Below are 17,730 nucleotides of genomic sequence, written 5' to 3'. Positions count from 1 at the left end.
CATTTTCATCAGCCCAACTTGGAGCACACAGTGGGTATCTGAGCCAGTGGTTTCCGAGAGACTGAAAGCAGTGACTGAAGGCAATTACAGGATGAGCGTCCCAGAGACAAAGCCTGGGCCCTGGGAGTCACCAGCCAGTCACCAGCCGCATCTCATTCCCAGCTCTGCCCCGTGGCACTGACATACAACCCTGAGGACACCGCTGCCTTCTCTCTGCAGCTGGACTTCCTCATCTGTCACCCAGACCCCACTGTGCCTGTCATCTGCCGATGCCTCCAAGGCATCAGACCTACCATCAGGCAGCACCCATTCCCATGCAGAATCTCACAGCTCAGGAGGCAAGGATTCCCATTCCACAGATGACAAAAATGAGTCTGGGGGAGTTTAAGCAATTCTCTGGATGGCACAGCCAGAGTCTGAGCCCTGGTCTCTCTGCCCTTGAAGCATGTGACTAAAAGGTACGCTGGTGAGTCTCTGGCACTGCCTCCCTCCCCACCCACCCCAACAGCCTGGGGCTGACTGGCATGGCCTGCTTCACCCATGCTCCCTTGCTCTCGGCAAGAAGGAGGCAGCAGCAGGAGAACAGAGGGTGGGAAGAAAAACACGTGGGGACCTGGGCCCTGCCCTGCTTGGGCACTGTGCTGTACAGGGGCCCACCTCCAAGACGACAGTCCTGCCTGGCTCTGGGAACCCCGTGTCTCCCCTGCTCCTTGGAGCTGGGGATAGGGAGGGCCTCCCGCTCTCCCTGTCAGCACCTTTATCTTGCCCACACCTTCATAATCACTCTGGCTTCCAATTCCCTTCCATCCAGCCCTTCTGAGTGGAATCTCACGTCCTGCCAGATACCATTTTGGCACATATTCACACCCTACCAGACTGGTCCATGGAAGTTTGGGGCCACCAACTCCTCCCAACAGCCCTCCGTCTTCTCTCTGCAGAACCATCTGGGGAATGCAGGAATTCCCACAACCAATTCCCCCGAGCAGGGAGAAGCCCCAGCTGAGAAAAGTCCTGTGTGACTCCCAGATACAAGCTCAGATCGGGATAAAGCCCAGGAGATACTTCCAAAAGCCGCCTGCTCAGACTGGCTACCCAGGGTACAGTTGTTCATCCCACAGTCACTGCAACTGGCCAAGATTTTCTCAAAAGCCAGTGGTGGACTCAGCCCCCAGCTGGGCTTCTCCTCCCTCCCCTGCCCTTGAAGCTCAGAGGCCAGCAAACTCGGTGGCCTTCTAGAGACTGGGGGTCTGGTCCTGGGTCTGATACTAACCCGCTATGCACCCTTGGACAAATTCATACCTTTCTGGGTCTTGATTTTCTTATCTGCAGAATATGGGGGTTGGATCAGATGATCTCTAAGTCCTTTGCATTCTAGCACTTCACAACTCTCTGTAGGTCCTGAAGCTATTATCTCCTCAACTGTGATAGGAAAATGATGAGGTTCCCAGGGGCTGGCTACACCCACCTCCCCCCACCCCACCCTGCCCTCCTGTGGCTTCATACCTTCTTTCAGGCTACCCTTGATGCTTATTTTAAGCTGAATTCCTTTGGATGGAGACACAGGGGACTGGGGGTAGGGGTGGAGTAAAACACCCTGATTTTTCACAGCCATATTCCTTGGGGCCTGGCGGGGACCCAGGATCTACCAAACTCCAGTGACCCAAAAGTCCTGTGTCTTCATCAAGGGGCAGTGTCCTGCTGATTTTAGGAATTTACTAGATGTGAGGAAGAACAGAGAGAAGCAACCAGACTCTCATTTCAAAATATTCTATCACCTGATTTCTGGATCCTCAGCAGGGAAATGCAGAAACCCCTAAAACCAAAGCACTCCATGTGTTATGGGAACGCTTCCTGCCCTGCTGAGAAGCCGAGTAACAGAAGGCTGGTGAAGTCGGGAGTCTGCCTTCTTGGGTCAGCTAATTCGCAATGTGACCTTGGGCAAGTGACTTAATCTCTCTCAGCCTCAGTTTCCTCGTCTGTAAAATGAGGGCAATACAGTTTGTAGCTCGCGGAGGCGTGTGAGAACTGCAGGAGTTCATCTTACAATGCTCAGCCCAGTGCCTGGCACACAGCACATGTTCAACAAACATCAGCTATTTTTGATCATTCATTTAACTTGATCAGATGACTTCCCTAGATCCTGACAACTCCAGCAGCTAGGGCACAGAACACAACTGGGGCCCCGGCTTAGGTTAGTTTCTCGATTCGGTATAAAGAAAATAAATATTTATTGAGAATATCTATGAACCAAGCAGTGAGCTAATTGTTTTTACACATTGTCTCATTGAACCCTCTTGGAAACCCACTAAGGTTAATATTATTGTCCTCACCTAACAGACCAAAAAACCAAGGCTCAAAGAGGTTTTGTGATTTGCCTGAGGTCACGGCTAGGAAGTGACCTGGTAAAGATTCAAATCCTGGCTTTCTGACTCCGGAGCCACCTCCTTCCAACTGGCATCTCTTGCAGGGCAGTGTCTTTGATTCCTGATTCTAGAGAGTCCTGCATTAGCATGTCCTTAATTAGCTTAAATTAAGAGTGAAACCGAATTCTCTTTTCAATTTTACAATAAAAATAATTTAAATAATAAATGTCATTGTCAACATTTCTGGGGAAGGTAAAAAGAGAAAGGTCAAAAATCAGACCTGATTACACTAAGCTGAGGCAGCCCCCAGGCATCTGGGAATCCTGCTAGCATCCTCTCTCTGAAGATCTCTGTACACCTCCCATGCCAGGACATCAGTGCAGCTTCAAATGCTGAGCAGGCTTTATTTGTGAGTTCCAGGCTATCCAGTGTGATTCCCTGCCCCCTGCCTGAGGTAGGCCTTCTTCCACCTACAATGTCAGTGTAAGCTCCTCAGTTCCTTTGAGGAAACAACAAATGTCCATTAGCATCTGTTAGACGTTTCTGCCTGGATTCCTGCCATTTCTACCAACTCATATGTCAGCTTCATCACGCTCCCAAAATTACTTCCCCCCTTTAGGATATTCCAGTTAAGCCTCCCCTTGTGTCTCAACGACCCAAGTGCAAGATGTCAAGAGTCATCATTGCCACCTCCCTCTCTCCTCTCTCCTGCTCTCCACACCCTGTCCATCATCTGCCGGGTTCTGTGAATTTCTCTTTCATTAAGTCTTCCTTGTCTGCCCCGTCCATTTAACTCCTGCTATCACCACCATCCAGATTTCACGTCTTCTCCTAGCTGACTAGAAAAGACTCTTCTCAGTCATCAGGCTTCAGACTTTCCTCCCTGAACACCGAATCCTACAGATCAACCTTCCTAAAGATGTCCCCAGGATTGTCATGAATTACCACTGACCATGCAGGCCAACCTGTAAGCCAGGGGTCCCCAACCCCCTGGGCTACAGACTGACACCTGGGCTGCATAGCAGGAGGTGAGTGGCGGGCAGGCAAGCGAAACTTCATCTGTATTTACAGCCGCTCTCCATCACTCACATTACCGCCTGAGCTCCACCTTCTGTCTGATCAGATTAGATCTCACATTAGATTCTCACAGAAGCACGAACCCTACTGTGAACTGCACATGCAAGGGATCTAGGTTGTGTGCTCCTTATGAGAATCTAATGCCTGACGATCTGTCACTGTCTCTCATCACCCCCAGATGGGACCATCTTGTTGAGGGAAAACAAGCTCAGGGCTCCCACTGATTCTACATTATGGTGAGCTGTATAATTATTTCATTATATATTACAATGTAATAATCATACAAATAAAGTGCACAATAAGTGTAATGTGCTCAAATCATCCCAAAACCTGCCCCCCACCCCTGGTCCGTGAAAAATTTTCTTCCATGAAACCAGTCCCTGGTGCCAAAAAGCTTGGGTACTGTGGCTCTAAGCACCTCAGCCTGATGTTCTCAGCAGCCCTGGTCTAACTCTGTGCCCCCAATCTCCCTACCCACATGCTCTGGGTTAGTCGAGCTGATCCTTCTTCTTTCCTGGTATGCACATCCCACATTCCCTTCTCCAGATATTCATCAACAGTTTGGAAGCACCACTGCTGCGGCTGGGCTGCAAGTTGATTCTGGCCTGGACCCTGCCCTCAGAAGGCTCAAAGTCCAGCCTGAGGGAGCAGAGAAACAAATTGTCATCACATAATGTGGGAGACAGCCTACCAGGAGGTATGCACAAGGTACCAGCAGCTTCCAGAAAGGGGAAGTGATAGTACATGTGGTGGGGGAGAGAAGGAGAATGAGAGCGAGGAAAAGAAAGAGAGAGAGATGAATGACTGGGATCAAATCCTGGCTCTGCCATTTATTCACTGTATGACCTCAGGAAAGTTAATTAACCCTTCCTCTCCCCAGTTTCCTTATCTGTAGGATAGAGATGACCAAAGCATCCATCTCACAGCACTTTTGTGGGGGTTAAAGAGTTAATATAGATGAAGCCAACAGAATATTCCAGGTCTATAATATAAGTCAACAAACTTCAGCATTATCATTATTATCTCTTCCCCCTACCCCTGGGCACACCCATCCACCCCTGGGGGCCAACATCAATTCCATCCATGTGCCCTAAGGGCCTTCTTGGCATCCTGGGGCTGCACCCTGTGACATAGCAACCCCTCATCGTGTGACCATTCCCTGCCCTGTTCCTTCAGTGCTCACTGTCCCCTCACTTAAATACCGTCCAGCAGGGTGCTCTCTCCTGTGCAATATCAGCCTTTCTCCTTCCAGGTATATGGGAGAAAGAAAATAAGAAGGCCAAGGTGGGGGAAACCTTTGTCAAACACATGCCACGTGCAAAGCTTTTTATATACATCATCACAGTCAGCTTTCCCACCGTGCCCCATCCCCACGCACACCGGAGGACATGGAGACTCCCAGCAGCAAATGACTTTCTCGATGTCACAGATAACAAGCAGCAGAGCCACTCCAAAGTCAGGGCACATCCTGCTTCACCCAGCTCTCTGCAACCTGGCAGACCCATCAGGCTCCTTGCTTTCCTATACTCCCCACCATGACTCAAAATAAGAGAGATCAAAGGCCATGCACCAGGCCCTGCAGCCTCACAGTTGTACTTCTAGGAAACGATAAAGCATTATGCAAACGTATAGCTGGAACAATGCTTTTAATAGTAAATGGATATTAGACTGTCTAAACATCTAACAGTAGAACATTAAGCAAATTATGAGACATGTCCGTAAGCTGTGGCACATCTGTATAATAGAATACTATACAGTCCCAAAAACTATGTCATAAAATCTGTTTATTGACACAGAAAGATGATCCTGATGTATCACTGAGTGGGGCAGGGGGCATTAAAATGGTACGTATCATTTATTCGTCGTCGTGTGTGTGTGTGTGTGTGTGTGTGTGTGTGTGTATAGACAGAGATAGAATTAATCCTAGAATGGAATACAGCAAAACAAAATGTAAGTTATCTCTGAGGAGTGAGATTATGGGTGACTTTTATTTTTTCCACTTTTTTTTTTTTTTTGAGATGGAGTTTTGCTCTGTCACCCGGGCTGGAGAGCAATGGCGTTATCTCGGCTCACTGCAACCTCTGCTTTGCATATCTGTAATTCCTGATTATTCTGCAATGAACAAATACTATTTCCATAGAAAACGTTATTTTAAAAATAATAAAAAGCACCTCTACAATTGTTAATATCTACCCTGTTATGGGCCATCTTCACAGAAATAGGAATTGTCACGAGGTTTGCATCAAGAAACAGTGGAGAACAAGGTTGTGACCAAATAGAAAATAACTCCAGAGGGTGTGGGTCACAGCCCAGAGAAGACAGGTGTAGGTTAGAAGGTCAAATGCCAAGATGAGAGCCCTGGAGGAGAGGAGGCGGAGATAGAAGGGTCTAGGGAAAGCAAAGAGAAACTCCTCCTTCTCCCCAGCCCTGCCTCTGGCCAGTCCTGCCGGAACACCTGCAACCTGTGTCCATGACACAATGGCATTTAAATATTTAAACAGACCCAGCTTTGCTGGAACAATGCACTCAGTCTCCAGGGATCAATCCCAGGCCACAAGCCTCGCTCCACAAATCAAGTTTCTGGGGGCACCGAGCCTTTCCTACCCTCCCCCATCGCACCCCCATCCAAGGACCTGCAAGACAACTGAGTGATGAGCCCGGTTTCCCTTCAGCGGCAAAGGCAGTGAGCCTGAAGGCCGCGTTATTGGCTTTTCCACTGCAGCTTGAAGCGAAAAGCACGTGAGCCTTAAAGAATATGGGCCTTAATGCCCTCAAAAAAAAATTGTTTTTGGCAAAACTGCAAGAGTCATCTAACTCCCCCTGCTGCACTTGGTTAGGGGTAAAACCAGGGTAGTTTGAAAGAGGTTGATGTCAAGCAGATTTTCTGGGACTGCCTTGGGTTCAAGCTTTTGTCTGTCCAATCCGCAGATCCACCCATCCCATCGCACCTCTTGGCCTGTGGTACAGTTTCCCGTGGCATTCCCCAATCCGCTGCTCCCTTCATGTCCTGCAGACATCTTGCCTCCCTAGTAAAGAGCATCATTGTTAAGCTGCTGCCTGGGAAGAAAGGCGCCACTGTGCGGGGAAGGAGTGCTGATGAGGGCAGTCCAGAGGCCCAAGGGAGGAGCCATCCCCTCATGGACAAAGGAGGAAACCAGTGCCATAGCGATTGAGGTGTAGAACCAGGACTAGACATCCAGCCTGTTCCTCCCATCAGCCTGATACCCTTCTCTCTGAAGTCTACCACCGCCAAGGAACAAGAGACTTTAGAACCGGAAGAGACCCTAGACCCTATTCTGATACTACCCTCACTGGTTTGGCAACACACTCCCCGACTAGGTTTCTAGAAGGGAGGCAACAGCGTGAAGTGGCCACACAACTGAAGATGCACATCTGTGGGGTGGAGGTGGTAGAGAACAAAGACTTTGCCGAGACAGAGGCTGCCTTGAGAGGACCCACTCCTGGTGTGTGACACCGGACGGGACTCAGGGGTGAGTCATGCTTCTAGGAGGGCTTTAGCCACGTCTATTTGCCTTTTGTCACTAATCTAGCCTAATGCCCTAGTTGGGGGGCAGTGATTTTAATAGATTTAAATTTAAAAGGCTGGAAATCATATAATTCATTCCATTCCACTCAACTGTAATTACTACCTGACTCCAGCCTGCCAGCCCGATGCCTAGAAACTGCCCGTCGACAGCGGCCAGGGCTTCACCTCATAAGTAAGGTGTGCGTGCTCATTAATTAACTTTGAAAACGTTTCTTCTGCAGCCTCAAGAGAACCAAACTCCAGGGTAGGAGAGCATACTTAAGGGGCAGTTAGTGTGGAAGATGTCCTAGGGTATGGCGGTTCTAGAGTTGAGGACGCTGGGATCATATCCCAGTGTTCGCATCCTAGATCCCAGTTGTGTGACCATGGACAAGGCCCTACACCTCTCTGAGCCTCAGTTTCTTCAGAGTAAAGTGAGGTCAACCATCCCTGCCTCTCCGGGTTGGTGGGGGGTTTACAGAGATAATCCATGTGAAATACTTAGCCTAGTGCTCTACACACCCTAAGCACCCACTCACAGGCATTAAGACCATGATTCAGAAAACACTTTGAGGAGAAAAGAAAACTTCCCACACTGCTTCCCTTGTGTCTAGCAAAAGGGCATATGCCTGCTTTGCTCCTCCCCGCATGGCTAATGCTTAGAGACAAAATGTTCTCCCTGAACAACACATCGTCATCACCAACTTCTTTTCTATGATGTTTCTTGAACAAAGAAAATGGAAAAGTGGGTCTCTCATCAGGAGTTGGCTCCAATGACGCTAACAGAAAAATTCAGGCTTGGGAGCAATTAGGAAGAGAAGAGGCAAACTCTTGAAATGACTTTTAAAACTTTCTAGTAGCCCAAATCCAAGGATTCCTTCCACACACCTGTCCCCAATTACCATCCCGCCTATAAAACGGGGCTAAGGATACTGCTAGGATTTAAAGCGACTAAGTGAATGAAAAATCAAGCACTGGATTGCTGAGTTGTATATCAATGCGAAATAAATGGAAAGAATAGATTCTAAGGAGACCAACTAAAACACTGGTGCAAGCCAGTGGCAACCTGCCTGGAGAATTCCTGGAGACTCCAGAATGTCCAGATGCAAAAAGCAGGGAATAACAAGAGCTGAGCAGTCAGGAGCCAGAAGCCTTCATGTTTAAATGAAGTAGACTTATCACTGTCAAAAGCCAGTATACACAAGAATCCCCTGAAGAGCTCTCAGAAAATGCAGGCCCCTTGGCCTTCCCTTCAGTGATTCCGATACAGGAGGCCTGATGTGGGGCCCAGGAGTCTGAATTCTAAGAAGCATCTAGGCATTGCTGTGCAGCTGGTCCAGGTCTACACTTTCACAAACACCAACAGCCTTTTCCACAATGTCCTATCAGTTGCTGTCTTTGTGCATAAGAACACTTCTCCTTAGGCAAGAGATTAAAAGGGAAGAAACAGAACTTTAATCCTTAAGCTTGGTAAACTTTCAAGGTAATTAAAAGAGACTGGTTACTTGCTGGAAAACAAAGTATTCATACCTCCATACACCATGGATTGGGTAAAACATCAATCACGTTCAGGTGATTTAATATTTCTCTGAGATGGAAGAAATTCAATGACTGAGTGAAAGGCATCAGGCAAACTCTCTATCACCTGGCGTTAGCAGCTACAATAATATTCCAGCCACCCATTTTGAAAAGGAAGCTTGGAGGAAGCACACATAGGACCACTATCTTCAGGAATGCATTCCAGGAAGGGTTAAATAAATCACATCAGAATATAGCTTATTACCACTCCACATAAACCCAGAAAGGAGTTGGGGTCCAAGGTGATCTAATATTTTCATAAATAACTCGAAAGATGGAGTGGGAATTATGCAAATCACACCATAGATGATACAAAAATGGCAGGGATGGCAAATCTGTGGAGAATGAAATTTAACTACTGGGCAATGTCTTTAAATTTGCCTTTATTGAATCTTGTATATTGAAGTCACATATTATTGGATCTGTTTATTGAGACTCAATGGGACCAAATGCAGGTGATTTATGGAAGAAGGAATAATCAAATGCATAAGTAGAAAAGAGCATGCACCTGGAGAGGTATCGACACCAGGGCTGGGACAGGCTCCGACTGGTAAGTTGATGAGAGGGTGGACAGGGCATAAATAAGGAAATACGTCTGTTGCTCTTTGAGCCACCTGGACTTGACGCTGCTTCCTAGGAGTGTCATGCTTAAGTGTAGACCTGGAAGGGAATTCCGAGCAGGGTGCCACAGAGACTATGGGTTGGGGTCCTAAGTCAACCAAGAACGTACGGGATGTTCAGAAGGTCTCCCAAATGGACAAAGCCCTAATGTGCCTATTCGTTAGGGAAAGATGCGCAAACGACAAGGGGACCTGTAGGAGAGAAAATTTTCAGCTCCTATTAAGGAAAAACACTCATTCGAAGCACAGCTGGCATCTTGGAAGAAAGGGCAGCTTATGGTAACACCATCCCTGGGGACCCCTCGAGGAGGCGGCCAGACACCTCTCTACTTAGGATGCATTAGAGATTATTAAAAGCACTCCTTGCCCAGTTTGGGGGTGGGGGGGTGGGCCTCGTGACCTCTCCAAAGGTCATTTCTATCCCAAAGGATCACATGTCTGAAGGGCACCAGATAAAAATAAAGTCTATTAATCACCGAGCTGCCACACAATTTCCTAAGAGAGCCAGAACAGAGAAGGGTAATCGACAGTGGCCCCTGCTCCACCGAGAGAGGGAGAGGAGGCAGCACGCATGCGGACAGAGCCAAGAAAGCAGCCACTGAGACTTCCAGAAAGCCTGCCATCAGGCCTCCCAGGCACTACAGGGCACACAGAAGGCGGGAGAGAGCCCGCGGGGAGGGCATCGGGAGAAGCCAAGGGCACTGAGAGCCCCGAAACGAAGCCACGGGGGCTCAAGAGAGAGCGCGTGATGCAAGCAATTTGCAGAAGAGGGGTGCCCGGTAAGAGAGGGACGCCCCCAAAGGGCACTTCATGGAGATGATCCACAAGGAGGCAGAAGTCAGAGGCAAAGGTGGGAGGAGAGGAACTGGGAGGGGGTGAAGTCGGAGAAAACAGCACACAGGTGTGTGTGTCTGGGAGTCCACGGGATTATGATTGGCTGGGAATCCAGTGAAAGCTGTAGAGATAGAGCAAAAAGGGATCCCACTGTCTATGGTAGCAGACAATCACATATGAAGATAAAGCATTTTAAAAGAGGAACAAAGGGCTGGGCGTAGTGGCTCACACCTGTAATCCCAGCACTTTGGGAGGCCGAGGCAGGGGGATCACTTGAAACCAGGAGTTCAAGACCAGCCTAGGCAAGACCCCGTCTCTACAGAAAATTTTTAAAACTTAACCAAGCATAGCGGCACTGGCCTGTAGTCCTAGCTGCTGGGTATGCTGAGGCAGAAGGATGGCTTGAGTCCAGGAGGTCAAGGCTGTAGTGAGCTATAATCCTATGACTGCACCCCTATACTCCAGCCTGGGTGACAAAGCGAGAGCCTCTCTAAAACAAATAAATAAAAGAAGAATACAGTAGCAATGCCCCAGTTCCAAAGCAGTTGTTGGCATTCTTTGTTTTTTGTTTTTTGTTTTTTTTTTGGAGACGGAGTCTTGCTCTGTCGCTTGTCTAATTTTGTGTCTTGAAGGGCTTTCTCTATTGGGGTCAGGGAGTCACAGAAGAGGTAAGCATTCAATTCTTCAACTTAGGCATGGGTAGTGGAGGTATAGAAGTCAATTTCTTTTTTTTTTTTTTTTTTTTTTTTTGAGATGGAGTCTCGCTCTGTCGCTCAGGCTGGAGTGCAGTGGCCGGATCTCAGCTCACTGCAAGCTCCACCTCCTGGGTTCACGCCATTCTCCTGCCTCAGCCTCCCAAGTATCTGGGACTACAGGCGCCCGCCACCTCGCCCGGCTAGTTTTTTGTATTTTTTAGTAGAGACGGGGTTTCACCATGTTAGCCAGGATGGTCTCGATCTCCTGACCTCGTGATCCGCCCGTCTCGGCCTCCCAAAGTGCTGGGATTACAGGCGTGAGCCACCACGCCCGGCCATAGCCACCGCACGCCCGGCCATAGCCACCGCATTCTTGATAGATGTACTGGTCAAGCCAAACACAGCTGGAAAGCCCAAGGGGGTCTGAGGGCCCTTCCCAGCCCATGGCCTAGAGCCAGTCTCTCAAGGGTCAGCAGGCTTGGGCTTCTACGTATCAGAGCGAAACTGAACGCCATGTAGGAAGCAAGACCCAGGCCAAGGTAGGCACTTCCTGGTGCTGCCAAAAGGCACCAGACCCCGTGCACTGCTCCCTCCTCATCCTGGATTGGAATTGCTTTGGGGTGGAGACGTTACCTGCAGGAGTTGTCTCGAGAATGGCATCTGCACGGAGTATTAAGCAGCCAAATGGGGGTCATGGAGTTTGAGTTCTTCTAGCAAAATGTTCTCCAATCAGCTGTCACCCCATCGGACACAGAACAACTTTTTGAAATCAAAAGAGGCCACTGAAGGGGGAGACAAAAGACACCACCCCCAGCCCGCTCCCTGGACGCCCCCCCGCCTGGCTCTCTCCCTGCCTTCAGGGAGACTGCAGACCCTGGCGAGATGGGTGGGACACCCAGAGGGAGCCCCATGCCAGGGTCCAGCCTCGACTGTTTCACTGCCATCCTCACTGCAGCCCCTTCCCTCCTATGGTGAAGCTCTGCATCCTCAGAGAGGAGAAGATGGCAAGGGAAGACCATTAGGAGTGTGGTGGTGAGGGCTGCCCTCCCATGGAATGAGCAAATGGTACCCAGTACCATGAGAAGATGACTAGGGCACAGGTTTTCAATCCGCCACTCAGTGCTCTGCTGTCTGGAGCTGACCACATCCCTTCTCAAGCTGCAGGTTTCCAGAGGTCCACCCACTGCCCTGGCTCCCTGCAACTCGCCTCCCGTGGGCTCCCTAGCTCTGTCTGCAGACCCTAAACTCAGGAGTCAGCCAGGGAGTCGCTTGTCCAAAAGATGTTTCTGAAGCAAGCAGGAAAGACTAGAGATGGATCGAGGGCCATTTATTAAAGTAAGTCATCGTCATAGAAAGATTCATAACTTGCCCTACCTAGGACAGGAGAGAAAGAGGGAAAGGAAATTAAAGGGAAACAAATGAAAAGCCACGACGAGCCAAGTACCTTTGTCGGAGGGTTTTGAGTTATGCTTTTGTTTGTAACTCTCTGAAATACAGAAAGAAATAGAGGATGAATCTTAAAGGAGACAGAGAGCGTGAGAGAGAGAGCCAGAGGAGAGCCACGCAGGAGGCATGGCAGGAGGTGGGGGCACAGAACTGAGGGTGGGGGCCACCCCGGCTGGCTTCCCCTCTGCAGAAACCCCCTCCCGGGGCAGCAGCAGCCCAAGGAAGTGGTGACTGCGGCGGAGGTGACAGGCGGGTAAGCTGGGGTGCGGACAGAGAGGAAGAGGCGAGCACACGCTGAGGCTGGCAGGCGGACGGCCAAGGAAGCACAGGGAAGGGGGGCCCTGGGGTCAGGGGCAGAAGAAGGAAGGTGGGACCGGCCCATACTTACTGTCACAGACGTAAGGTTTGTCGTGGTCTTCCTGAGAGGCGGCGTCGTGCCTCCTCCTGCCCCCCGCAGAGCCACGAGCCTGGGGAGACATCGGGGTATGGGATGCTCGTTACCACGGTCATCACTACGGCTCTGGAGCATGCGCTCTGCAAGCTCCTTACACCATCTTCATCCCAACTTTTGTGCCAACACCAGTCCCATCTTACAGGGGAGGAAACTGAGGCCCAGAGAGGTCAGGTGACGCGTGCCCGAAATCACTCAGTTGCTCACCTGTATCATCTCATTAAATCTTCACAACTCCAAGAGGTGGTTTCTACTAGGGTGGCCATTTTACAGATCAAAGGACTGAAGTGATAGGGAGGTTAAGTAGCTTGCCCAAGGTCATTCGGCTACTCAGGGCAGCCGTACTGAAAAGCCCTCCTCTACCAAATTCCCACACACTACAGTGCCACTGAGGCCGCTTCCTCCAGCTCCTTAGCCTCCTAGCCTCACTGACACCACTGAGGATGACAACCTCAGGCCCCTCGGCTGACCAGCTGCTGCGTGTATCAGGAGCAAGGCCTGACGGGGGCAAGGAGGCATAATTGTAGTTGTCTCCCTAGGTTCCTGTGTCCATCCCCCCTGTGTCTCAAGAGCCAGACAGTCCTGATGCACTAGTGTAGATGCAGGGGAGGCCCAATGCACTAGTGTAGATACAGGGGAGCTCCTGCCACCACCCCAGGCTTGGCCTACTCAGTAGGGATGGGCTTTGGCCTCCCTGTGTGGTCTGCCTTGGGCCTCCAGCCAGTGATGAAGACCTTGACCCTCACGGTCTCCTGGGCTGGACTTCTGATACCACCATCCTGTGTGAATCTCCCAGACAGGGTCGGCATGACCCGGGGTGGCGGTGGAATGAGCTCTACCTTCAGGAATCAAAGAGCCCAGTCAGAGAGGTTGCTGGCAGCTCTGCAGCACCAGGGCGGTGGTGACAAGAACACGGCGAGGTTTATTTTTAAACGTTTGTAAGTCCCACACTGGTCGCGTGTGTCATTCTTTGGTAATGAGTAGCAGTCAACTCCCAACCAAGGAAAGGGCCTGTGGGGGTCTTTGGGGACAGAGAGGAAGGGGCAGCAGGTGAGGAATGAGACCTGGCAGCAGCCTGGGGTCCAGGGGAAATGGGGCAGCCCCTGGGGCCTGGCTTGGAAAAGTGGCCATGCGGACTTGGTGGTTGAAAGGCCTGGGAGACTCTCACACACACGCTCACACTCTGTGCACACACACTCCATGCACACACTCACTGGGGACTTCACAGTGGAAAGGCCTGTACCCTAGGCCTGCAACACACACTCAGAAAACACACCCACTTCCCAATCAACACCACCTGCCAAGCTACCACCTCTGTCACCTCCTCAGCTTGTCTCTCTCCAAAACAAATTCCACTTCCTCCCTCCCTCCCACTGGTTTCCCTCCCCACCCCACCCCTGCAGCGCTGACAGCCAGCAGCCCTCCTCCCCTCGCCCTCATTACTCAGAGTTGACCCCAAGAGGGATCTGTAGGCGCTGGCAGTCACCCCGGGCACTGACAGGCCTCCTGCCTGCCCGCACTGCCGAGGGTGGTCACCCTCAGCTGCCCTCCCCCTCCACACCCCTCTGGGAAGCCAGGGACAGCTTGACATGCAGCCCGCAGCCCTGTCACAGCCGCCTCTGAGCAGGTGAAAGCAAGTCAAGCAGAATGACGAGGCAACAGCAGACTGGGGAAGGGGCTCTGGTAGACTAAAAATACCTCCGGGGGAAGGGGAGGAGTCGAGCAGAACTGGAAGCATGAGGGCTTCTGGGGGAGCTGCCAGCAGGAAAGGGAGGGTGCTGTGGGAGCCAGGTTTTCATCTCCTGCAGCAGGGCTGACCAGCAGAGTGACTCTGTGTGCCACACTCCCTTTGCCTCAGTTTCCTCGATGGCAAAATGGGGATCGTGTCTATAGGGCACTTCAGGGAACATGCAAGGGACTCTTTCTGAAGCAGTAGGGTCTCTCAGAAGATCTCAGGTTTGGAAACTCAGAATCCCACTTGTCCTGCTCAAATGTCACCTCCTCAGAGAAGCCCTCCCTGACCAACTTACATCCACTCACACCCTCTCTATCATTTTCTTTCCCCTCCCGTTTCATCATGGCACTGAGCACTGACATTAGATTATACCTGTGTTGGTTTACAAGTTGATTTTGTCTCCCCTACATGGAGAGACAAACATGGTGAAGACCATGTTTATTGGGGCCACCACTATTCTCAGAACCTGGCACAGGGCCAGCCACATAAGAAGCACTCAATAAACATTTGCCAAATAAATGAGTCAATCAGGCAGGCAGCGAGTCAGTCACTTCTGGTTCTTCTTCATTTTCTGTATCCAAATGCTATTGTTTCTTCCTTCAAAGGCCATCTAGGCTTTGCATTTCCTTTCCATTGCACACCCTAATCCAGGAGCTCATCAACTGACCCCTGAGTGGGTTCAAAGAACCCACTCAAGGGGATCTACCTCCACATTGCCCCCTAGTCCACCCTAACAGGGGATCTACCTCCACACTGCCCCCCAGTCCATCCCACAGGACTTTCAGACCATTAGACAAAAGGATGAAAGACAGGAGCCCATGGTTATAGGTTCATGCATTCACACGTTCATTCAATCATTGCCATCTACAATCCACTTACACAGCCAGTGGCAACCTAGTGCTGATCCCCTCGGGTTCAGCCCATGATCACGCTCTCCTCTGCCCATGCACACCTGATCCATGATCATGCTCTCCTCTGCCCATGCACACCTGATCCAGGCTTTGCCCTTGCTAACCTCCACTCCTCCAAGAATCTTCCTCCTGCCACAGTAAGGAGTGAAAAGAGCATCCGCTTAAAGTCAGATAAGACACAGGTTGAAATACCAGCTACATGTCTTGGGCAAGTTACTTCTCTAAGCTTTAGTTTTCTCAACTGTAAAATGAGCACACCAACACCTATATAGCAGGGCTGTTGAGAGAGTTTGAGCTGAGAGTGTGTGAAACCACAGGGGACAGCACTAAGTCCACAGGAAGCACTCAACACACTATTTCCCCCCTCCTTGCCTAGGTTGATCTCTCTCCTCTGAACTCCTGTTGCCTTTGGTTAGTGCACAGTCATGTACCTGCTGTTTCTAATGGTATCATGGGTATTAGCATCTTCTTCCTAGTTTGTTTCAAAGGTCCTTGGGGGCAAAATGGCATGCTATACTTTATTATGACCCCCTAACACTTAGCACATAGCATGCAAAGCTCTTTTGCATATAGTAGCTCAGTTAATTCCTACAATACCTCTATGAGTTAGACCAAGTAGTGTTATGATTCCTATCTGGCCCTTGATGAAGCAGGTTCTGACCTGTCCACAATCCCAGGGCCAGCAGAAGGAGCAGGACCTAGGTCTCCAGGCTCTGTTATAGAAAGCTTTGAAGCTGACCAGCCAAAGGAAGCCAATCCTCCTTCCCCCAGAACTGCCCACCCTACTCCCCTCCTCCCTACCCTTATCCCCACACTGCTGGGCCATGGCAGCCATGAGTGTGCCACATGGCCCTGTCCCACTGGCCACAGTTGATTGGCTGGCTCAAGAGTAGTCATCTGATCCAAGCTGGGCCAATCAGATTCTACCTCCAAGGAGTTTGGAATTAGAAAACAGTGACCCTAGTTAGTGTAGGCCACTTGAACTGAGGGCCCATACATTCAGGAGCCTTATGGGGCCATGTACACATGAAAGCAGGAAGAATGAAGGAGGGAGAAGTAGAGGCCAGAAACTACCTGGGTTCCTTACTGTTTCCCAACGCTAAGTCCCTGCCACGTTCCTGCTCTTCCTGTGGTTTGGATCTTCAAAGGTTGCTCAAATTTGGGGCAGTGCCCTGGCAGCTTTTCAAATGCTTCCCATTTTTATTAAAGCTGAAAGACCCTTGACTAGGACAGACTTGGTCCTAAGCAGAGAGCTAGATCTTCTATACCAGTTGTTCTCAAACAGTGTGGCCCAGGAATCCTGGGGGATCCCTGACTGTCCTTTCAGGGACTCTGCAGTGTCTGGACTATTTTCATAAGAGTCCTAAAAGATGATTTGCCTTTTTCACTCTCACGCTGTCATAGGCGTCCAATGGAGTCTTCCAGAGGCGACGTGACATGTGATGATGCTGTCACTATGTGTGTATTCTCTAGTTTAAAATTTGTTTTGTTTTTCTTTTCAATCTTTTTTATTGGGCCACCTTTTAAATCACAATAGGTGTAGAGAGACTCCCTTTTTAATTTCTAAAATGGCAAATATCATTCGTGATATGAATATTACTGGTTATAACCTGAATAACAGCCTTTGGGGGCTCTCAGTATAAGGAATTCCTGAGATCAAAAAAATTGAGAACCACTGCTCTACGCCCTTGCTTTCTTTTTTTTTTTTTTTTTTTTTTTTTTGAGACAGAGTCTTGCTCTGTCATGCAGGCTGGAGTGCAGTGGCTCAATCTCGGGTCACTGCAACCTCTGTCTCCTGGGTTCAAGCGATTCTCCTACCTCAGCCTCTTAAGTGGCTGGGATTACAGGTGCGTGCCAGCTCACCTGGCTAATTTTTTGTATTTTTAGTAGGGACGGGGTTTTACCGTGTTAGCCAGGATGGTCTCAATCTCCTGACCTCGTGATTCACCCGCCTTGGTCTCCCAAAGTGCTGGGATTACAGGTGTGAGCCACCGCGCCCGGCCTGCACCCGTGCTATATAAAGTGTGGTCCTGACACCAGCAGCTCCAGCATTACTTGGGAGCTTATTAACAAGGCAGGAGTTTAGCCCCCACCCTATGGACATACTGCATCAGAATTTGTATTTTAACAAGATCCTCAGGTGCTCCATAGGCACATAAAGTTTGAGAGGCACCTGAACACCATAGTACATAAATACTTCATGATTGACTGATAATTGATTTATTGCTAATACTCACATGGATGACTCACAAGAATCTCATGAATTTTAAAGAGCTTTGACTTCTCGGGCTGAAGTTACCATAGACACAATCATTAATTGTTGGGCTTCCCTCACCGCTCAGAGAATACCCATTATCAAAGTTTCGAGAGTTATGCCCTTTGCTTGCATCCTCCTGATAATATCTAGGCAGTATGAAGCACTCAAAACTTACTGATGAAGAAACTGAGGCCCCGGGTACTTATATAATTTGGCCGCCATCACAGAGGTTACCTA

General features: G+C 49.8%; 1 protein-coding gene across 2 annotated transcripts in view; it reads right to left on the bottom strand.

The window, feature by feature from the left end:
* DPF3 (double PHD fingers 3) overlaps positions 1–17,730 on the bottom strand; it is a 278,067-nt gene that overhangs the window by 84,072 nt on the left and 176,265 nt on the right. For both annotated transcript variants that reach the window (XR_007727553.1, XM_050798846.1), the window contains exon 6: positions 12,528–12,606. Coding sequence is in view for 1 of the 2 variants with exons in the window: in XM_050798846.1 (XP_050654803.1) it covers positions 12,528–12,606 (79 nt within the window). In the remaining variant the exon portion in view is untranslated. The remainder of the gene's footprint in view (positions 1–12,527; positions 12,607–17,730) is intronic.

This window comes from Macaca thibetana, chromosome 7, assembly GCF_024542745.1.
Source record: "Macaca thibetana thibetana isolate TM-01 chromosome 7, ASM2454274v1, whole genome shotgun sequence".
Lineage (NCBI taxonomy): Eukaryota > Metazoa > Chordata > Mammalia > Primates > Cercopithecidae > Macaca > Macaca thibetana.
Note: the sequence above shows the minus strand (reverse complement) of the source record. Positions and strands in the feature narration are given on the sequence as shown.